A 23,690-nucleotide genomic window follows, 5' to 3' on the forward strand; every position below is an offset into this window, starting at 1 on the left:
GTATTCATGAAGTCTGTGTCCAGTCCTATTTCCTGAAGTGATTCTCCTATGTTTTCTTTAAGAAGTTTTATTGTTTCAGGGTGTATATTTAAATCCTTAATCCATTTTGAGTTGATTTTAGTATACGGTGAGAGGTATGGATCTAGTTTCATTCTCCTGCATATGGATATCCAGTTATCCCAGCACCATTTGCTGAAGAGGCAGTCCCTTCCCCAGTGAATAGGCTCGGTGCCTTTGTCAAAGATCAGATGGCAGTAAGTGTGGGTTGATTTCTGGATTCTCTATTCTATTCCATTGGTCAGTGTGTCTGTTTTTATGCCAGTACCATACCGTTTTGGTTATTATAGCTTTGTAGTATAGCTTAAAGTCAGGTAGTGTTATGCCTCCAGCTTTATTTTTTTTGCTCAGCATTGCTTTGGCTATGTGTGGTCTTTTATTGTTCCATATAAATGTCTGGATAGTTTTTTCCATTTCTGACAAAAATGTCTTTGGAATTTTGATGGGGATTGCATTAAATTTGTATATCACTTTGGGTAGTATGGACATTTTCACTATGTTGATTCTTCCAATCCAAGAGCATGGGATATCTTTCCATCTTCTTGTATCCTCTCTAATTTCTCTCAGCAGTGGTTTGTAGTTCTCATTATAGAGATTTTTCACCTCCTTGGTTAACTCAATTCCTAAGTATTTTATTTTTTTGGTGGCTATTGTAAATGGGCAGGCTTTCTTGATTTCTCGTTCTGCATGTTCACTATTGGAGAAAAGAAATGCTACTGATTTTTGTGTGTTGATTTTGTATCCTGCTACTGTGCGGAAATCATTTATCAATTCCAACAGTTTTTTTGTAGAGGTTTTAGGCTGTTCGATATATAGGATCATGTCATCTGCAAACAGGGACAGTTTGACTTCATCTTTTCCAATCTGGATGCCCTTTATTTCCTTCTCTTCTCTGATTGCTCTGGCTAGTACTTCCGACACTATGTTGAATAGGAGTGGTGAGAGTGGGCATCCTTGTCTAGTTCCTGTTCTTAAAGGAAAAGCTTTCAGCTTTTCCCCATTCAGGATGATATTGGCAGTGGGTTTGGCATATATGGCTTTAATTATGTTGAGATACTTTCCCTCTATACCTAACTTATAGAGGGTCTTTGTCAAGAATTAGTGCTGAACTTTATCAAATGCTTTTTCAGCATCTACAGAGATGATCATATGGTCCTTGTGTTTGACTTTATTAATATGGTGTATCACATTTATTGATTCGCGTATGTTGAACCAACCTTGCATCCCTGGGATGAATCCCACTTGATCGTGATGAATAATTTTACATATGTGTTGCTGTATTCTGTTTGCTAGTATTTTAGTGAGGATTTTTTCATCTATATTCATCAAGGATATCGGCCTGTAGTTTTCTTTTTTGGTTATATCTTTACCTGGTTTTGGTATCAGGATGATGTTTGCTTCATAGAATGAGTTTGGGAGATTTGCGTCCGTTTCAATCTTTTGGAATAGTTTGTGAATGATTGGTGTCAATTCCTCTTTGAATGTTTGGTAAAATTCTGCTGTGAATCCATCTGGTCCTGGGCTTTTCTTTGTTAGGAGCCTTCTGATAACAGCTTGAATCTCCTTTATTTTTATTGGTCTGTTCAAATTTTCTACATCTTCACGGTTCAGTTTTGGGAGCTTGTGTGTGTCCAGAAATTTATCCATTTCCTCCAGATTTTCAAATTTGTTGGCGTATAGTTGTTTATAGTAGTCTCGAATGATTCCTTGTATTTCAGATGAATCAGTTGTAATATCACCTTTTTCATTTCTAATTTTTGTTATTTGAATCTTCTCTCTTCCTTTTTTTGTTAGCCATGCTAATGGTTTGTCAATTTTATTTATCTTTTCAAAAAACCAACTTTTTGATTCATTGATCTTTTGAATTGTTTTTTGGTTTTCAATTTCATTCAGTTCTGCTCTGATCTTAATGATTTCTTTCCGTCTGCTAACTTTAGGTTTGGATTGTTCTTGTTTTTCTAGTTCTTTAAGGTGAAGTGTTAGGTTGTTCACTTGCCATCTTTCCATTCTTCTGAAGTGAGCGTTTAATGCAATAAATTTCCCCCTTAATACTGCTTTTGCAGTATCCCACAGGTTTTGGTATGATGTATCATTGTTTTCATTAGTTTCAATAAATTTTTTGATTTCCTGCTTGATTTCTTCTTGGACCCATATGTCATTGAGTAGAATGTTGTTTAATTTCCATGTGTTTGTATAGTTTCCAGAGTTTCATTTGTTATTAATGTCTAGTTTTAATCCATTGTGGTCTGAGAAGATACATGGGATAATTCCAATTTTTTTGAATTTATTGAGACTTGATTTGTGACCTAATATATGATCTATCCTGGAGAATGATCCATGTGCTGATGAGAAGAATGAATATTCTGAGGTTGTTGGGTGGAATGTTCTGTAGATATCTGCCAAGTCCAATTGGTCTAGAGTCTTGTTTAGATCTTGTGTTTCTCTACTGATTCTTTGCCTAGATGATCTGTCTAATATTGACAGTGGGGTGTTCAGGTCCCCTGCTATTATGGTATTAGTGTCTATTTCCTTCTTTAGGTCTAATAGGGTTTGTTTTATAAATCTGGCTGCTCCAACATTGTTGGGTGCGTACATATTTATGATTGTTATGTCTTCTTGATGGATCAGTCCTTTTATCATTAAGTAGTGTCCCTCATTGTCTCTTTTTATGGTTTTTAGTTTAAAGTCTATTTTATCAGATATAAGAATAGCTACTCCAGCTCGTTTTTCTTTTTTGTTTGCATGGTAAATCTTTTTCCATCCTTTCACTCTTAGTCTGTGTGAATCTTTATGGGTGAGGTGGGTCTCTTGTAGGTAGCATATTGTTGGGTCCTCCTTTTTGATCCAGTCAGCCAGTCTGTGTCTTTTGATTGCGGGATTTAAGCCTTTTACATTAAGAGTTGTTATTGAAAGGTGTTGATTTATTCCTAGTATTTTGTTGGTTGTTTGGTTGTCTTAGGTGTCTTTTGTTCCTTGCTTTCTGATTTACTGTTTGGTTTCTGTGTTTGTTGGTTCCTTAGGTTGTAGATAGCATTTTTGTTTGTTTGTTTTCTATTCATGAATGCCATTTTTATTATACTAGTGGGTATTGATTTTTCTTGGGTTTTTATGGCAGTGGTAGTTATTTTTCAGGAACCAAACCCAGTACTCCCTTCAGGATTTCTTGTAAGAGTGGTCGTGTGGTAGTGAACTCCCGCAGTTTTTGTTTGTCTGAGAAATATACTACTTGCCCTTCATTTCGGAAGGATAGCCTTGCAGGGTAGAGTATTCTTGGCTGGCAATCTTTGTCTTTTAGTATTTTGAAAATATCATCCCATTCCTTTCTAGCTTTTAGGGTTTGTGATGAAAAATCTGATGTTAGCCTGATTGGGGCTCCCTTATAGGTGGTTTGAGGCTTCTCTCTTGCAGCTTTTAAGATTCTCTCTTTGTCTCTGAGTTTTGCCAGTTTGACTATGACATGTCTTGGAGATGGCCTTTTTGGGTTGAATACGTTTGGAGATCATTGAGCTTCCTGGATCTGAAGATCTGTGACTTTTCCTATACCTGGGAAGTTTTCTGCCACTATTTTTTTGAATATGTTTTCAATGGAATCTCCATTTTCCTCCCCTTCTGGAATACCCATGACTCGGATATTTGAGCGCTTAAGCTTGTCTGATATCTCTCTCAGATTTTCTTCAATGTCCTTGATTCTTTTTTCTTTCTTTGTGTCTGCTTGTGTTATTTCAAACAGCCCATCTTCAAGTTCAGAGGTTCTCTCTTCAACTTCGACAAGCCTGCTGGTTCAACTCTCCGTTGTGTTTTTTATTTCGCTGAATAACTTCTTCAGTTCAGCAAGTTCTGCTACATTTTTTTTCAGGACATTGATTTCTTTGTACATTTCCTCTTTCAGATCCTGTATACTTTTCCTCATTTCATCATGATGTCTAGCTGTGTTTTCTTGTATCTCATTCAGTTTCCTTAGAATTATCACTCGAAATTCCTTGTCAGTCATTTCAAGGGCTTCTTGTTCTATAGGATATAGAGTTTGAGATTTATTAACTTTTGGTTGTGTAGTTTCTTGATTTTTTGTATTTCTGGTGTCTTTTTTTGATGTTTATTCATTGTGGCAGGGGGTTTCACAGTCCACCGGTTTGAGACTAATGACTAACTAGGATGTTGCTGTGGTTGCCAATTTCGTATGGCTCCTTCCATGGCTGCTCAGTTGGCCTCTAGTGCCTTGTGTGTGTGTGGTTGCCTCGGGTCGTGGGCTTCTCCGTGGACCCACCTTTCTGGTCAGCTTGGACTTTGCTGGGCTGGTGGATCACGTACCACAGGGTGTGTGATCTCTGTTGAGCTTTCACTTTCTGTACAGGACTTCTCCCCGTTCCGTGTGCTCTGGCCCAGGCTGTTGGATCGTGCAGCTGCGACCCCACAGGGTGTGTGGTTTCTGTCGAGTCTCCGCCTCCCTGGCCGCACGTCTCCCCACTCTGTGCACACTGTGCTGGGCTGGGGCGTGTCTTCTGCACCCCTCGTCTATCAGCTGGGCCTTCAAGACCCTGCTTGGCACTGCCTCACCCATGAAGTCTACCAGGTTTCTGCTAGGCACAGACGACCGGTCTCTCTGGGTGCCTTTGTAGCACTGTGTAGGTCTTTCTCGGGACTTGTTCACCTTTGTATCCCCCCGGTATAAACTGAGTCTAGCGCCCATCTGCAGCCAGCGCTCCGGCAGTTTCAAGCGGACCTGGGAACTCTCCTACCACACTATTCCCAACCAGAAATTCATTAGGCTTTTTTCTGAACTGGTGGCTGCAGAGATGGTATCTGCCTCCCAGTAACAGGAAGTTTACCGGGCCGGAGTCCAGGGTGTGGTGGAGTGACAGTCGGCCCGCCCGTACTTCCTTGCCCTCCCAACACTGGCCAGGGACGCCCCACGCCACCAACCCACCAGAGAACTGCGGAGGGAGTGGGAGGGGAGGCCGGCCCGCAGGCTCCGGAACGCCCCGCGCCGGGCCAAGCAAGTGGGAGGGCTCAGTGATGGCCGAGCTGGGCGGGGCTGCCCACACCTGGGAAAATGGAGGCAGCACTGGGGTGGTGAGTGGCCTGGTGGTGCAGGCGGGAGTCGGGTGGGTGTCAGCCCACAGGACTGGTCCAGGGGTCACTCACAGGGTTGTGCCGGGTCGGGCGCTCGCTCTGTCTCTGGTTTGCCGCCTTTCCCAGTTCTCGGCGCTGCCGCCTCGGGCTGTTCAGTTGCTGTGTGGCTCGGGCGCTCCCAGGAATCTTCTTTAATGCCGGCCTGAAACCTCGAATCCTGAATAGGGCAGCTGGCCGCCTTCAGCGCGGCCCCGGCCTCCGGGATCCTGGCTGCATCCACAGCAGCCCTGGCGCCGTGTTCCCTGTTTCGAGACTCGCTTTTGCAGCTAAGAAACAGTTCTTTTCCTGCTCCACACTTCAAAGCTGTTGCCTGTAAGTGAGGCAGCCTCTCCTGCCAGGGGCAAAGTGGCGGTCACCCCCCACGACCGGCCACCAGCAGTGGTCCTCCCTTAAGAGATGGCAAGAGGAAGGTCCACAAGTTTCCTGGCTGCCTGAGGCCCAGTGGCTGCCTTTTCCACCTCAGCTACTCCACGCCAGCCACCGCAGCCACCGCCATCTTGAAAGTCCCTGTCCACCTTTCAATTAACATAATAGGATTTCCCATCCTCTTAACACTGTCACAGTGGGGATTAAGTTTCCACTACATGAAACTTTGGGGGACACATTCAACCCATATCAGATGTCTTAATCCCATCCTTCATGGTTTCTGCCCTCAGTGTCAGGCTTATGTTAAATAGATAGAGACCTTTAAAAATAAATCCATAAAATCCCTTTGCTCCAAAGGTATTTTCTGGAAAAACGAATTGTATTTAGGGGATGCTTAACCTTCTCCCAAAAGTCTGGTTAGTCAGTGGCATGACAGGCAGCTTAGTCACATGAGACATTCATGGGTGTCCTTTAAGAGATGTATGTCTGAGTTCCATGGCTAGCCCAAATTAGCTGGATGATTTTAAACAAAACTATAAAAATACACATTCTTAATTCTAGTACTGTACTTTGCCATTTTCATTTTTACCATTTGAAATAATACCATTAATCAAATAGTGCCCTCATTCCACTTAATTTAAAGGAGATATATATATATATGTGTGTGTGTACACTACTCATACACTTAAGTCTGTTCCCCATTGTTCTATCAAATGCCCGTTCCTGTGCCAGTACCACAGTTTTATTTACTGTTACTTTTTAAATTTATGTTGCTATCTGATAGGGCATGTCCCTATTTCTTACTACTTTTTTCTCAAAAATGTCCCAGCTTGTCTACAGCATTTAGACTTCCAAATGAAATTTGAGAATTATTTCACCACATTCTAAAATAATCCAATTGGATATTAATTTGAATTCTGTTAATTTTTGGAGTCTTTTGGGGAGCATTGTCATTCCATTCAAACTGAGGCCTCCTATTCAGGAACATGACACAGCTTCCCAGTTATCCAAGGTTTGAATGCCCCTCAGAAAGCTTCATGAATTCTTTGATGAAGGCATTTATTCACTGTTCATTTATTCAAGTATTTAAAGCACTTACTAAGTACAGCGATGAACGTATGGGTTTTTGAAGTCAGGACAACTTGGGTTTGATTCGTTCTTCATTATTTACTGTCTGTGAGACCCTAATCTCACTGAGCTTCAGTTTTCAGCTGTAAAATGGGGACAAAAAACATATCACAAGTGTTGGGAAAATAGAACAATTTAATCAGGCCCTCTGGCCTGAGGGCAGGTTGGGGGTGGTGCAGCATTCTTTGTGAGCAGGTTGTGTGGGTGCAGTTAGTGCGCTTGGGTGGTTACTGCCTCGGGGGGCTGCAATACACAGCCACGCTCTCCAACCTACAGCTTCAAAGGCCAGCTCATAGACCTGCGTGTAAAGGGTCTGGTGACCCAGCCGGGCATGTAAGGGGTCTGGGGACCCGGCCTGGCATGTGAAGGGTTTGTGGGGTCAGGGAGCTCCTGACCCAGCCCTAGGTGGACAATTGGCCCAGTCAGTAATGGTGCAGGATTACGGGCAGGTAAAAGATCCTGACAACTGGTGTAGTCATGTAGCTTTATAATTGGTGTCACGAACAGGATTACCGGCAGGTAATAATAGCGTGACACAGTGTTGTAAAGGAGATAGGGTTTACATTGCACCTAGCAGGTGCCAACTCACAGTAGACCCTCAATAAAGACCAGGCCCCTTTCTCTCTTTCTCTACCACGAGGCACTGATGGGTCAATAGTGCCAGTAGGTATGCTCATGCCAAGGGAGCAGCACACAGGAGGTGTCCCCAGCGGGGTTGGGCATGTTAAAAAGGGACGTTGCCTGAACGGGGAGACTGAGTCCTGAACTTTATCAATTACTATAACCGCCTAACTTTACAAATGTGAAAACTAAGGCCCAGAAGGGCTAATTTATGCAAAATCATTCAATTAGAGACAGAATTGGAACTGGAGCCAGTTTCTCTAACTTTTGCTCTAGGACTTCTTCCCCCATCACTTGTGGTCTTTTTTTCCCATTCAAGCTTTATTAAAGAAAGAAATCTGCTGGGCTGTGCTCAGAGTGGCAGGCAGCCCAGGGCTGCCCTGAAAAGGGGACAGCACCAGGTGTGGGGGTGGTAGAGCTTATATAGGTATGTTGGCTCCAAGAGCTCGGTGATGTAATTCTGGGGTGGGGATTGAGTTAGGTCATGGGAGTGGAGGGTTCTGAGCATGTGGAAATGCCGCAAGTTTCATTTTCTCTGAAACCATGAGACTTCTTGTAAAAGAGAATGGGGGAGGGGAGGGGAGGAGGTGGATGGTGCCATTTTGCACTTGGGCTTGTCTAAGATGGTGCTGGTTATGTTGCAGGTCTATTACTGACAATTTGTTTTTCATTTTGTATATGAAAGCCCATTGAAAACAAGCTTTGGATTAATATTTGAGAATCAGCAGTAAGAATAACCTATGCAAAACCTTTATTTACACAGTTGTCGATTTAGACAACCCTTGAATTAACTGAAATAAAGCAGCTCACAGTACAATTTTAAAATATATATATATATATATATAGTATTCCAGAAAAAATATCTGGCCGAATGTTTGTAAACAAATCTCCCCAAGTTCCAAGAATTTTCTGACAAAATATTTTACATCATCTCAGAATCTCAAAGAACAAGCTGATTAGCAGAAGACTGACCTAAGAGGTCACTCAACTTTGGCTCGGTGTTTCAAATGCTCATTGCATAGAGATAAAATGGTTGTCTGAATGCTCACTCTGCACTATTCAGGGTATTTGCCCCTCCCCTTGGTAGGCTCTTCAAAAATGCAAACTTGGCCCAGAAAGTCTGATGTTTGGGGGTCACTTACTGACCTTTCTCCAGGCTTACACCATGCAGAGGAAAGGGGTCAGACGCGCTGCTGGGTTTCACCCAGGAGAAAAATTTCTCACTGAGGCAGCATATGCTCTCCTGCCCCTCCAATGAATGAACATGGGCCTGTGGGGTCACTCTGCCTTGCTTACCTTGGATCTTTGTCATGAGCCATAGTGACATACTGGGGAGAGCCCCTGCACTCCTAGATGAGCAAGACACCTGAAGGCACAGATTTCCTCGGCTTGGGGTGAGGCTAGGCACCTGTTTGCAGGTAAGCACATATCACTCCTGGGCTGGGACCCTTTCCCTGGGTACAGGCAAAAATATGCGATGCCTGCCTTCATCCTGTTCCCTTATCGTGTCTCTCACTTGATTTTTCTGACATCTAACTCCAGCCCTCTCCTCTCTGACACACTGGACCAGATACCATCTTTGGAAACAGATTAGTCCAAATCTGGCTCTGCCACCAAACTAGCATGTAACTCTGGGCACATTATGTCATTACCTAGAAGACTTAGCTCCTGTCTCCCATCCTTACACCGTAAACCAAAAGAAGCCTATTTTACTGAAAAAGAGACCTCTAGCTTGAATGTGCATAAAGGCCGTCCAAAATTGTATTTCAGACACTCATACAGAGGTTATCCATTGCAGGCGGCATAGAAACTAGGTCATTGCGGGGCACAGATGGGAAGGATACTTTCTGTTCCACATCTTTTTAAGTTTCTAGTTTTTGAACCATATGTATATATTATTCCTACAAAAAAAGTATAATATCAGAAATAAATAAATAATACATCTGTAGAAAAAAACTGACTTTAGGCAAATCAAGTCTAACTTTCCCATAGATAAAATATTATACTCATAATAGGTTTGTTTAATATAGATGTTTGGCAAAAGTTTTTATTGAAATGGTCATAAGCATGACATATAATGAACTGTATTATATTTGCATTACACTCTAAGCAATAAACAAAAACCTGTATCATTGCTGTTCTCCCTCCTTATTCCATCTAATGTGTAATACAATTTTCTTGAGTAAAATGTTAATATTTGTAGAGCATTTTACAAAGTCCTTCATGAGCTCTAATTGTGATCTTCCAGGGTGGGCACGATTCTTTCATTTCACAGATGAGGAAATGTGTTCCAACTTGACCAAGGTCAAGGAGCAAGCAAGTGGCAGAAGTGGGCTGTGAATCTAGTTCTCCTGGCTCTCAATGATGCCATGATGTTTCTTCTCTTTTAAAAAGGGCTTTCTGCAGTGCAGAGTGTCCATTTTACATTTCTTGACCTGGCAAAGTCACTTGCTCCCCCTCTGAAGCTCCCTTTGAAGTAGTTGTCACACCTGAAGAAAAGAGGCCCCTGTACCATCCTGAGTCCTCAAGGGCACTGCTGATTTGCTGTTGTCTCCTATGTCTTCTGGATTCCTGTCCAGGGCCACATGGTCCAAAGCTGTAACATCTCTCACACCAGGGTCCCTCCACATTCTTCTGTCTTTCTACCACATCCCTTCTGTCCATCCTCAATCCTGGGTTGCTCGTTATCTGTTTCCTCTGTAACAAATGCAATTTATGAATGTGTATTGGCCAGTGTTCTCCAGAGAAACAGAACCAATAGGATATGTATAGATATATGAGAGGATTTAATGTGGGAATTGGCTCCTGTGGTTATTGAGCTAAGTCCCACGATCCACAGTCTGCCAAGAAAGCCGATGTGTAATTCAGTCTGAGTCCAAAGGCCTGAGAAACCTCAGGGCTGCTGGAGAAAGTTCCAGAGTCTGGAGGCCCAATAATCTGGAGCTCTGATGTCTGAGAGCAGGAGATGGATGTCCCACTAGAAGAGGGAGCTACTAGTGGTCTTTAAGTGTCCTGTAGTATAATTAACTTGAGGATGTGAGGATTTTCCACACATACCTGGAATTTCCAGGCAATCCAGCATATAAAAACACCTGTGCTTTTCTCATGAATTGTTCAGACTGTGGTTTTCACATACATCCATGTGCAAAATATGGGGTCTCTACAATAAATAGAGATTCTCTGCTATGGAGCCGCAGAGTCACACTCGAGGAATAACTGATGGCTTTCTTCAATTTGCCATCTCTGTTTTTTTCTTGTCTCTTTGTTTTCTGACAATTTGGATCGAGGTTTGGGACAAACCTAATATATTTAATATAACTGTAAAACAGTATGATGTTCAAATCACTTCATGTCCTATTTGCAATCCACAGAAAACAGACCATAAGATTCTTGAATTTATCAGACCAGTAAAATCAACCACCTCAAATAAATGGAGGGAACAATATTAGGCTGCCTTTAATTTTGCCAAATAAAAATTTTAAATGTTTACAACTATCATATTTCATAAAAAAGAAAAGTATTGTTAACACCAAATGTAGAATCTGATCGCTTGAATTCTTGGTCTTATGAAACATGACTGCGCTTATTTTCCTCATTTTTAGTGGGCTGGTGAAAGCCATCACAGGCCTGCATGAGCTGCCCGTAGTAAACAAGTTTTAAGACAGTCGTACATGGTCAAACTCTCTTTAAAATATATCAGCTCTTCTCTAGTTTATTCTACCAACCTTCAGCCACCTCAAGCCATTTATTTCAATTGGGCTTAGTAGCTCCTTCCTTACTAGTTCTGCTTTTACAGTTAGAACACAAGCATGTAAGAGCTTACCATGGTTTCAAATGTGTGTGCAACAGAATCATCTGAGATGCGTGTTAAACTCATATGACAGGCCCTACCTCCAGAGATTTTGATCCAGTGGTTCTAGGGGTGGGGACCAAGGAATCTGCACTTTAACAAACACCTCAGGTGATTCTGATGAGAAATTGTGACTTTCTCAGAAGGTGTGAATGATTTTTAAGCCAGTATTAAGTTCTCCCAGCTATTAAGTATTCTTGCCTGAAACTACTGAACCTGAATCTTATTAATCAAAGTTCTAGAGCAGCAATGTCCAACAAAACTTTCTGCTGTGATGGAAATATTCTATAGATCTGTGCTGTCCAGGGTGGCAGCAGCTAGCCACGTGGGAGTACTGTGCACTTGGAATGTGGTTAGCGCTACAGAGGAACTGAATTTTAAATTTTTCTTTAAATTTAAATAAGCTTATATTTAAATAGTCACATGTGGCTGGGGGCTCTCATATGGCCCAGTGTGGCTCCAGATCTGACTTGACTACCAGTTTGCAAGAAACATGAAGAATAGAGGAAGATTCGTGAGAAAAAAAATCAATAACATAAATGTAAAAAAAAAAAAAAAGAGGGTATAAAGAATTACAAGGGGGAAAAAAAGCCTATCCAGGAAAAAAAATAGTCCAAACCAGGTAGTTTGACAGATAAGAATTTAATACAGGGATCTAGTAACATAGTGTTGAAAGAGCTAAAAAACTAAATGTAATGTTGAGGCAACCCAGAGATACGCTACTTCAGGAAACTGCTACCTCCTCTAGGGCTAGAAGGGCCATAGTTTCTTTTGACTGCTTTTTTCCCTGAGTACGGGCCACTCTTTTTTCTTTGCATTACTGATACTGATTACATTTCTTTGCATTACAAACTGGGCAATTTGGATTATACTGGATTTAAACTGTGGAATATGTCTCTCCAACGGGAGGGTGTGTTTGCTGATGTGTCTGCTGTTTTCCACTCTTATTTTTATGTTTCAGTCTGGCTTCCCAGGTGGCTCCTGCAAAGCTTAGTGGTCAGCAGATGCTGTGCTTGCTAAATGACTTGACCCCTTGGGGCTTCCATCTATCGCCATCTGTGGGTGGGATAAACAGCTCACTCAAAGGCCAGCCTCATGTTGGCCTAAGCTTTTTCTTCCCATCGAGCTCTCTCAGGTCTCCCCAAGGTCTCCCCAGAGAATGAGTGGTTTCCCATCAGCCAGGGCCCTTTCATGATGCTCTAAGTTCCCGGGTGTCAGCATTAAATCTCTGCTAGTCCGCCACTTGCCCTGTCTGGAATCGCAACCTCAGAATAGAAAAGCAGAGTTTTTTCCATTTGTCTCCTTCAAAGTTTGCCACTTTTAATTGACAAAGTCATGGGTTTTTGCACAGCCCTCATCCCCCACCCTTGAGTTCACCCCCTCAGGCAACAAAGCTGCAGGCTTTCGTGATCAGCTCAATGCTAGAAATACCAGGAGGCTGCGAGGGAAGCCCCAGGTTGGAAGGCCACACACTCCAATGGTTCTTACTGAAGCAACAGGAGATTTTCAAAAATAAAAAATTCTCCATTTCTTGTCTGCCTTTGGTCAATTTCGAGAGCCCCCCAAATGGTTATTTTTGATCATTTTAATTTTATACTTGTTTTTTGCAAGGAGGCTTGGCTGACCTCTTCCCACCACCATAGTCAGATGTCCTTCCTAATATCCAATTATCTCCTCCTTAATGTTTTAAGTATTTGACACACACAAGTACACACACAAATTAAAGGATGACAGCAGGGGTAAAATTACTTTTCAGCAAGTAAAATTGATGTCTGAAGGGGAAAAAAATAGAAATGACTTAGAAAAAGTGAAGTTTTAATTTTTCAAGTAGCAATTCTATGGGAAGTTTATTTTTACTGTCATTGTATTTTTCAACACAGGAGCTACCAAGTTGCCAAGCACAACCTTAAAGAGAGCAATATAGGTGGGATGTTTGTATCTAAGACTACCCTAGCAGCAAGTTTCCATGTGGCATGGAAATGCTTTAGGGAGAAGACTTTTAAGTGATTCAAAAATTTTTCAAAGGCTAAACATTTCATATAAATTTTCAAAAATAAAAAAATTACCTCATTAGTCTACAACTTGTAACTTTCTCACTACCACTCCCTTTTTATTCAGAGTTCCTGAATATACCTTTAGAAAAGGGATTTATGTGTTAATGCACAGATGACACCACTGTTCTTTATACATAAATAGAAGGAGCTACAGAGGAAACCTGAAGCAAATTTATATTACTTTGTTTCTCTTTAAAAGAAATCATGTCTCCCTTGACTATGGTGGTGAGGGAGTGGGGGTGGACCTTGCCCTTTGGGAATGTATGCGGTTCAGAATACAAACCCATTTACACAGCGATCAAGAAGGGCTTGACCCACCGTGACAGGAAAACACACAATATAATATCCTTCAACTTCTAAATGCCTTATATTTTGCAAAAAGGAATAATGTATGTTACATTTTTAAGAAAACCCAAGGATATGTAGGAAACAACTATACCAAACTCTTACTTACATTAAGTACACAGTAAAATATTTTCAAGTCATTGAAATTTAATTTCTGAGGGTCAAAAATAGTTCACTAGAGTCAGAGAATGTTAGAGCTGAAAAGATTACTCTTGCAAAACAGCTGAAAATGGTCACAGTTAAAATATCATTACAGTGCAAATTATTAATTTCTTAACCCCAGAAGGGCTAAAAGATCTATTAGCAAGATTCTATTTCTGGAGCTAAGGCAAAAAACTACAAGTTGAAATATTTGCCTTAAGTGATCCATTTACTAACATTTTCGAATGTTTCTTTGTCTCCAAGACAAATATTGTTGCAATGATAATGGATTATTAATTTACTGGATATACTAAATTATGAAAATAACATGCTATAAAACCCTCAGCTTTATCATTATTCACATAACCTAAGTGCCAAGGACAGAAAGACAAGGTTCAAGTTAATAACGTTTTATATTCCACTTGAATTGGTTAGGGCAAGAACTTTTTAACTGTTATCTGACATTTAATTTCCTAGCTTGTGTCCTTCAGAAGTGCCCAAACGTTACTTCCTTCAAGACAGGTTGAACAACCACTGCCCCTCCTCCCATCTGTCCACGAGGTCCAAGTCAGGGCCACCTAGACTTGGCATGTGCCCCCACGAGCACTTCTTACACTTCAGTAATCTGGACACGTGTCTGTCTCTCTCATTTGACTGTGAATTTCTCAAGCATCAGACCCTTTCCCACTCATTTTTAGCATTTAAGTGCCCCTCCAACCTCAGTCAGGAAAATTCCAACTTCCCTCCACCCAAATCCAGCTGCCATCTCCCCCTCTTCCACAGCTCCTGCCCCAACGAGAGTCCTTTCTATCTAAGGACAATCATTCCACCTGTGCTCTGATCCTATCTGTTCCCCCTTCTCGGTAACTCTTCTCTCTCTGCTCCCTTCAACCTCTCAACTGTGTCCTTTCCATAAGCAAGCACACATGCTCAAGTCTCTCAGCTTAAAGAAACTCTCCCTCCACCTCCCTTTCCTCTCCTGTCACGCCCTCCTTCCCCTCTGCACTCTGGTTTCTCAGCAGCATCGCTATGTCCACTTGCCCTCAACAGTATGGCCTTTTGCTCCTACCATGCCACCAACACTGCTGTAATCCAAGCCAACAACCACCTTCTGGTCCCTCAATCCAAGTCTTCTTAAAACTTATCTCGCCAGCCCTCTCAGCACCAAGCACTCCATGCTTTTGACCTCTCCTTATCTTTTGGAAATAACACTTGGCTTCAGTAACATCCCCACCCCTGACAATCTTATCCACTCTTTTGCAGTAATAATCACAATTTCTAACATCTGTATAGACCTATGGACTTTAGAAAGCATTTCCACAAGTGGCACATTTATCCATTTAATGTGTATTATGAATCAGTGTATCATTTGATCCTTACAATCCTAAGAGGTTTACTAGGTGGGTGTTACCTCATTTCAGACATGAGAAAAATGAGGCCCATAGTCAAAGTAAATTTGTGAAAGTTCACACAGAAAGGATCAACATCAGTTCTCCAATCCAGTTGTCAACTTTAAAACTCATGTTCTTTACAATACTGCCATCATATGAATGGTTAAAAATATTTAAGTTCCACATCCAAGAAAAAACAGACATACTGATTATCCTGCTGAAAGACCAAGAAGCCAGTGATGCATAATACCACCTCTAATGTAAAAGGAAAAAGGGCCAGCTAAAACCTCTTAGATCCTCTTTTCATACATAACCTTGATCATCTTTTAAATTGTATATACTTAAAATTTTCAAGGTTCAAATAGTACTCTAACAGCAGATGTCCAGTGAACACTTAAATACATTAGCTTCAGTAGTTCATCTACTGCTACTATAAACAACATATGTAAGTCATTTCTGCCCCTTCTAAAGAAAAAGTCAGCAGCTGTTTGCTAGCTAAAATATATATATATATTGTGTATAAAGACATTGCCAACTTACATATATCATTTTTATTTGGAGTTTTTTTTTTTTTTTTTTTTTTTTTGCTTTGCAGTGCTCCTGAGAAATTCAAAAATGCAATGACTTTAGCACTCTAAAATGCAACCTAATATTAAGGTTGGGTTGGACATTTCTAACATCTAGATATTTCCCTAAAAATCAAAAGACAATTTTTCAATTTTAAATAGAGAAACCTTAATAAGTTAAAAAGTAAAGACTGGCAAATAATCACAAATGTCAGAACATTAAATGCATCATTTTTTTCCACCTACACTTGATATTTACAAAATTAAAGACATATTTTTGTTGAGGGAAGACATTTTAAATACTTTAATACATTAAACACTTCATTAGCTTTAAGAATCAAATTCAAATGCTTTAAAGTTTGATGCATAATAGCACTAAGTCTTATGCTCCCCTGTCCCTGAAGACATAGCTTATTTTCTCCCCACCCAGCAGTTAAATAAGCATTTTTATAAGTCTTTTGTCCCTTTCAATTAAAAAGGTAAAAGAAACTGAAGGCTTTATTTGGAGGGATAGTTAATGTTTTAATTGGCCAGTTGCAAGAAAGCCAATCCTTCTTTTCAATGGTTTTGTCAACTAGTTTTGTTTTCTTTCCTTTCTTTTTTTCTAAATCAAGAATGGCAGGAACTAAAACTCAAACAACCATATGATACAGTATTATACTAAATTCAAATTCAATAGCTGAATGAATTTTCTACTATAGTACAGAAGTTGAAAACCATTAGGAATGTTGTGAAAAACTGTGGCAGCTAAGACGGAATTCAACTACAAGTTCTACTAAGTTTATAGAGAAATAAACAGCAAAATTAGTGTAGTTAAAATATTACAGTAAACATACTGTTAGCAATGTATTATTGCTAACATTAGAATTATATACTTCATCATTGGTTACTAAGACGATTCCTTGAGCAGAAGGTTCATCTCTGACACAACTTAGTTTCAGAAAAGTTGATGAGTTATGTCTGGTTTAGATCAAGGAACACTTAGTATACATACCAGTCAGCTACAGTTTCAATGGTACAATGAAAACATTAGGTACTCCAGCTTTAGGAAAAGGTCACGTACTCATTTAAATAGCAGCCATGTAATATCACACTCTGATATTAGATATGCAATCCACCCACAACAGCCTTCAAACTTATGTTAAACTACAGGTGAGGGAGGACAGGCTGTTGTGGTAGGGAAGAAAATCAACAAAATAGCACAAAAAGGATTTCAAATATGATGATGTACTACTTAAATATCCACCATGCAGCTTTTCAAAGTGAAAAAGAAAACTTTTTGCATGTTCTATTTCTTCAAATGAAAAACCACGTTTTTGTTTTTTGTTTTTTTAACTTAAAAACTAGTATCTCGGTTGCTCCACACTAAAATGAAACTTCAATGGCAAGTAGGAAACAATTTAGGAGAGACAGTGAAAGTATCTTTGTAAGGAGCTTATAAAAACCTAATAGTAATGTCATAGAGAGATAATTATGGCTAAAACTGACAGGAGGCAGTTTGACAGTTCTAATATAGAACTCCTATGACAACTTCCTTTAAAGTGCACTAAATAATGGCAATAGAAAAAAATTAGCTAAGGAGACAGGTGACATTCTGAAGCAGCATTATCTCACTTAATTTTTCAGAAAAACAAGTTTTATCCATCAATACATAAATAAGACTTCCAGTCTTCCAAGTACATTAGAAAGTATACAGTTAATCACAGCAAAATTTCCAAACAACCAAATTTAGCTCTGGCCAGAGCCAGGCCTATTTACATATTTGGATTGGTCTCATTTTCACCTTTCCTTGCTCTACAAATGTTTATATTTTAAAGGCATATCAAAATTTACAAAATTTGCAAGAAATGTCTTTGTAAATGTACAGCGTCAATAACTAAAACAAATATGAACATCCTGATACAAGTTAGTTTCAAGTCAGGATTTTTTATGATGGGTTTATAAAAATTAAAGAAATACTCTCTGATTCTTAAGTTCCAGACACTGGGTGCTGGTGCTGTCGAGGTGATTGCACTGCCCTCAGTGACCACCGGGATTGGAACAGAAGACTCCTGGCCTACTGTACCAACACCTCAGACAGAGGCAGGAGGTGGCATGTTTAGCGATATTGCTAATTAAAGTTATGTAGATGCAACTGTCCAATTGAACACTTACATGAAAGTCGTGCTTGTGTGAGGAAACATTTAGTTTTAAGATACTTTTAAATAGATTACTTAGCTCTTAAGATGAAATGACATATCCACATATTATGTACTCAGCTCTAAAAAGGAACAAAGTACTGATACATGCAACAATTCAAGGGATCCGGGACGGATCTCAAGGGAATTATGCTGAGTGAAAAAAGGCTGATCTCAAGAGGTTACATACTGTATGATTCCATTCATACAACATTCTTGAAATACAAAATGATAGAGATGGAGAAAGTTAGTGGTTGTCAGGGATTAAGGCAGGCGGTAGGGAGAAAGGTGGTTACGATTATAAAAGGGCCGCACTAGGGGTCCTTATGCTGGAAGTATTCTGTATCCTGACTGTGGTGGTGGTAAATGAATCTACATACATGATAAAATTGCATAGAACCAAATACACATTCCATCTCAGGGCACCTATGACCTCCCAGGGACAACCTTGTCCTTGACCTGTCTGCACAAAGTCCTCTAAAAATGATTAATACATAACTCAGATCAATTTTCTGCACTATGCAGAGAAGCCACTATTAGTATATTTTTCTCCTTTTTTGGAGTACATTTCTTGATTATTTATAAGATAAACCACGTGTCTCTAGCTTAAATGAACTTGAAAATCAAAAAAGGAAATAAAAAGCTGATATACAGCTTCTAGTATTTTTGTCTTTTTATTTTTGTAAATTGAGATAAAAGATAAATCAAATGTTTCCAGGTTAAATTAGGTCAAATCAGAGAAAGAAGAAAGCAAATTATATAGCAAACACTTGCTCCTCTGACACCTGTAATTTCTAAAAGCATTTTTATTAAATTTAGAGAAAACACAACTATAAACAAATACATGACTTTTTCCAAAAGGCCACTTTGTGATAAAGTATATACACATAGTGTTCATGGGTTTTTTTTAAAGTGCTATATCATCTCTGGTTTGAGAACCATCTATTACTTTAAAAGACTTTTCAACACAACTCCAGCACTGTTTTCAGGTGACACTGGCAAAGGTGTAAATGTGGGCAAAACATCTGAGATGGGTTTCAAAAGAAGATGCCCGGGCCCACCAGGTCCAAGTCCAGCTGGGTTAATGAGAGGCACAGCTGCAGAGCGGGAAGCCAAGAATGGTTTCATATCTGTTCTTCTACCAGACCTGGATTCTGTTGTATAAAAATGATAAAATATGGATTATTTAGTCTCTACCCTTCACAATTAAGTCAAATTGAAAAAACCCTGTGATTATAAGTAATAGCATAAAGAAAGTTATTCCTATATTGTTAAACTGACTAATATAGACATATATGAATAACCAATTGACCACTACTATCAAATTTAAAATTCTACCTGGCTAGTAATAATGCTGGTATTTAGCACATTTTTTGGACTACTTTTTAATTATTCAAAATGAAAGTACAAATAGGCCTCAATTCCAAAACACAAATACTAATTTATATTATTAAAATCTGATTAAAGTTCAGCCATGATAATTCAAAACATTTTCTGATAAAAACAATGCTTGACATGTGTTTTAGGTTCCCAGATTTGCCCCCAAATAATTTTAACTCATATACTGCTGGACTCTGGATCCCACACGCAGGGTCTATGAAATATAGAAGGGTAAAATAGGACAAGAAACAAGTGAAAGAAATGGGAGAAAGAAAAAGGGAGAGAAGAGTATTTCCATGCATATTTAATATTTTACTGAACACATTAATACTGTTTTATATTTAAATACCAGTTGTATAACTGATAGACCTCATTTACTACAATAACAGCTTTTAAAAGGTCTTATCTATGCTGCACGGAAAGCTACTTACTCAGCAGAAAAATGAAGAACTTGAGAACTTAATATATGGATACCTTACCTGATCCTCTTTTAGGCATTCAGAGGTTTGAAAACAATTCTCAATCAGATTATTTCTCTAAAAAGTTGAGCTAATACAGTTCCTTTTTCTTGGAATAAGTACTTAGTTTATGACCTAAAGTCTTAGTGGATAGAATCCTACTTTATTACCCAAGACCACTAACAAGTTCATGGATAAGAGACAAGCAACTCTTTGAAGGTGCCCACTTCAGCAATGGGAAACTCAAATAAAAGAAGCCTCCCAGAACAAAGAAAGCATGGAAAATTCATCAAATCTCCTCATTACTGAGCACCCCTGAGTTCCCAAGCTGTATTTTCCTGTGAATGACAACTTTCCTAACTCTGGGAAAGCTTCTGGTGATACCTAGTAGAAGCTCTGGCACACTTCCAAATCCAGGATTAAAGATTAAGCTTGCTTTTTTCATGCAAACCCTCTATCAACTGAGATCATCACTGGCTTTTGTCTCTGATCAATACAAATCAAGCTGAGCATAGAACTTGATAAAAGAAAGGGGAGAGAGTAAGAAAGAGAAAGGAAAGGGAGGAGAAGACAACTCTGCCATAATGAATTTGGGAGTCTGCTTCAAGACGCTACAGCCTAGTGTAAGAAGAAAAAATGCTTTCAGTATAGTCCATATCTCTTCGATAAAGTTACAACTTTTCACTAAATTTAGTACATAAAACTTTTATCTAATAGATAAATTTTACCACTTTCTTTTTCTATAGGAGTTCAGAAAAATAGAAACATTTGTCTGAATAACTAAGGAAGTTTTTAAAATTTCAACAGTATAAATTCTTTAATGTTTTATCCAAATTTGAGAATCTGGAATGTGATAAAAAACTCAAGTATATAATCACATATTCCTTTAAAGTCCAACTAGCAAACATGTTAGTCTATAATAAAATACAAAGATTTCAGGAAAAAAGAGAGATTTCAATAAAGAATGTGCTTACAGTTTAATGGATTATAATACAATTTCAACTCAAGACATTTTACTGCATGCCAATATAGGCAATGTGAATATAAATAAGACCCTCACAACCTAGTGGGATAGAAAAATATGTATACGTGTCTACAACCACCAACCATTTGCTTCAGGAAGACCTTTCAACATACAGTATGAGGGCACTTCATAACATTCTTTGAAGTCTAAGTCAGTTTATCAGACTGGCATTATTAACATGCCAGGGTTTGGTTACTGAGTGTAAAACTTAGATTAGAGAAGGGGGGAAAACCCTTCTCTAACTATAAACTATACATCTAGCTCTGATTAGTAATAAGCACCATTAGTGAAAAAGGAAAACAGGACCAAGCAAAGGTTTAACCAGTTCACCATAACTTTCAGAAGAATAATTCAAAGTGGCTCATGCAGAGAGAAAAGAATTACTCTGATATACAAAGGGAAAGTATTTCACACTGTTTAAATTAATCTAAGCCAATTAAATATCAGATTGCCACAAGAATATATAAAGCCAAAAATCTGATGGCTTATTGGAATTTTGAATAGTCATTACACATTTTCAAAAACAGTAAAATTTAGTTAATATCACTATAAAGCATAATCATAAATTAAACTTTCAATTTTTATAATCGTAGAAAAATAAATATTTGGATTTACCTCTAAAACTTTCTGGTATATTTGTATCTAGTTTTCTCTTTCCTGGTGAATCTAAAGGTTTTATATCAAGTACAGAAAACTTTGGTGGTAGAACAGATGGACGAGACTCTGTTTCCAGAAATTTAACAAAAAGTTCTGAAAAAGACTAAGGTAAAATATTTGGTTATATTAGACCGGATAATAAAATTGTATTCACTACAATTAAGAAAGTATATTCAGCTCTTGTAATTAAATATTAAAAACTAATCATGCCATTTGAAACTTTTTCTTTTTTACAAATCAGCTTTATGAACAATTGAAAATGCCAGCACTTTAGTTACACAGTTATCATTACAAAAATTTAACAATTTAATCAATACTCTCTGAAGACAACACTCATTTCAAACATCTTTTTTTGGCAGTTGGCCAGTTTCAAACATTTTATAGTCAGAATTAGTCAACTGATAACACATTTCTTGCCATCAATGGCACTTAAAACACCAAGTCTTATTATTTTAATAACTGTTAATATAGATGTGAAAAATTATATTGAAGAAAAACAAGCATTAAACACGATTTTCTGAAGTAAGGCCCAATCAATGAATACAGCAAAAGATCACCAGTAACATTATCGGATTAAAATAATATAGTGTAGACCTATCCTTTAAACTAAATTTTATGCTATCTAAGTAAAACAGTGTTTGATCTTTAACCAATTCTGGGTAAGTCACCTATCCTTAACGTCCTCTTTATTGAAAAAATAAAAGAAACTCCACATTCTAACTCACAGTACAACTCAATTCAATTCATATTCATCTAAAGCCTACCCCATACCACACACAGTGTTTTCATGTTTACTAATTGCTTCCTCCTACCAGAATGTAAGTTTGTTAAGGGCAGGCACCTTGTCTATCTGGTTTGCAGCTGCATCCACAATGCTTGGAATACTCTGGTACATGGCAGGTGTTCACTGGCTCACTTTGCAACATATATACATGAGCAAAATAAAGCCTATATTTTCAAGAATCTTATGATTTAGTAGCAAGACTGCCAATGGCAGCATAATCAAGCATAAAGAAAAGAACAGTTAATACTTTGAAAAATAAAAGTACCATAGAAGAAGTTAAAATAAAACCTATATGCAATAAAATTATTAAAACTGTCTTGTTATCCTTAAGCTAATCACCTCTCTCTTCTGTTTTCACAACTCCAAAATAAAAAGGGTTGTATAAAATAACCTGAAAAAGAAATCTGATTATTTGCAAATGAGTGAAACATACAATCATTTCACCATTCATATTCAGCAAGAATAAAATCGGTTCTTACACTATTAAGCACAGATTGCTGATTTGGTCTCAAAGGTGTGTTGGGGACACTTTTTGATCCTCCTCCAAGCCACCCAGTCATCCACCTGGTCACACCACCCTGATCTTCATGAAACAACTACAAGATTATTTTAAAACAGAAAAATATTATCAATACAAGAAAAGAAAAAACAAGAAGCACTTATATGTAATTTCATATAGTATGGTTTTCAAGACCAATTCCTAGAAAATGTTTCCTACTGATAGAGACCACAAATACAATAAAATGGCATTCCTGGGATGATCTCAAATAAAAGTTTTAGGAATTGCCATATCTCAAAATTTTAGCATCCTGATATCCTGATATGAGAAGTAGTTTATAAGTTACAGAACATTTAAACTAATACATAAATTAAACAAATCCATTTGTTCAATGTACTGTAAAATGATTCCATTTCCACATTATTGAGATAATTACATTCACTAAAAGTTATACATATTAAAAGGATACAATTTGATACCACTATTTTAGTTATAAATGTTTTCTGAATGGCTTTCACTGTCTAGTTACCTGCTCCATTTCCTCCCTTTCGATACCCAGGATGCTTCCCATCAGTCTTAACACTTCATGACGCTGATTTTTTGGTGTGTGGAAATGTCCAACAAAGAGGTTTCTCATTAGGACTCTATGAAAATGAAGGCAGACACAGCTCAAGCAACTTAACATTGAGTGTCCCCAAACACTAAACACTAAACATATAAATATTTCATTATTCTTAAACAATTAAATGTTTGATTATAAAAAGACTAAACAACAAAATATTTTAAAGTAACTTTTAAAAATGTCTTGACAAGTCTAATGAAGAATATTTCAAACAACCCAAAATGTAGACCTTTTAAAACATCATTTATTAGCCACCCACTTTCTTCACCCCAACACTGACTAAGGTGGTGCCTCATTAGAAATTGTCACTGCCTAATTGGGCTGATGTTCACCAAAAGCAGACATTTAAATGGTGACAAATTGTTCTTGTGCTTAACCATCATGCTTACATTTTCCCATTCACATTTATTAGAAATTTGCTAATATCTAAATTTTAAAAA

The 23,690-nt window shown here is 38.4% G+C and overlaps 1 protein-coding gene across 1 annotated transcript in view; it reads right to left on the minus strand.

Annotated features, from left to right (window-relative positions):
- Nucleotides 1-18,771: 18,771 nt before the first annotated feature.
- Nucleotides 18,772-23,690, minus strand: part of LOC134372808 (thyroid receptor-interacting protein 11-like) — a 33,788-nt gene continuing 28,869 nt past the window's right edge. Inside the window, exons 8-11 of the mRNA XM_063090173.1 lie at nucleotides 23,158-23,272; nucleotides 22,609-22,725; nucleotides 21,304-21,448; nucleotides 18,772-18,980 (exon numbers count right to left, since the gene is read on the minus strand). Coding sequence (XP_062946243.1) covers nucleotides 18,772-18,980; nucleotides 21,304-21,448; nucleotides 22,609-22,725; nucleotides 23,158-23,272 — 586 coding nt within the window. The remainder of the gene's footprint in view (nucleotides 18,981-21,303; nucleotides 21,449-22,608; nucleotides 22,726-23,157; nucleotides 23,273-23,690) is intronic.

The sequence above is a fragment of the Cynocephalus volans genome, chromosome 3 (assembly GCF_027409185.1).
Source record: "Cynocephalus volans isolate mCynVol1 chromosome 3, mCynVol1.pri, whole genome shotgun sequence".
Taxonomy (NCBI): Eukaryota; Metazoa; Chordata; class Mammalia; order Dermoptera; family Cynocephalidae; genus Cynocephalus; species Cynocephalus volans.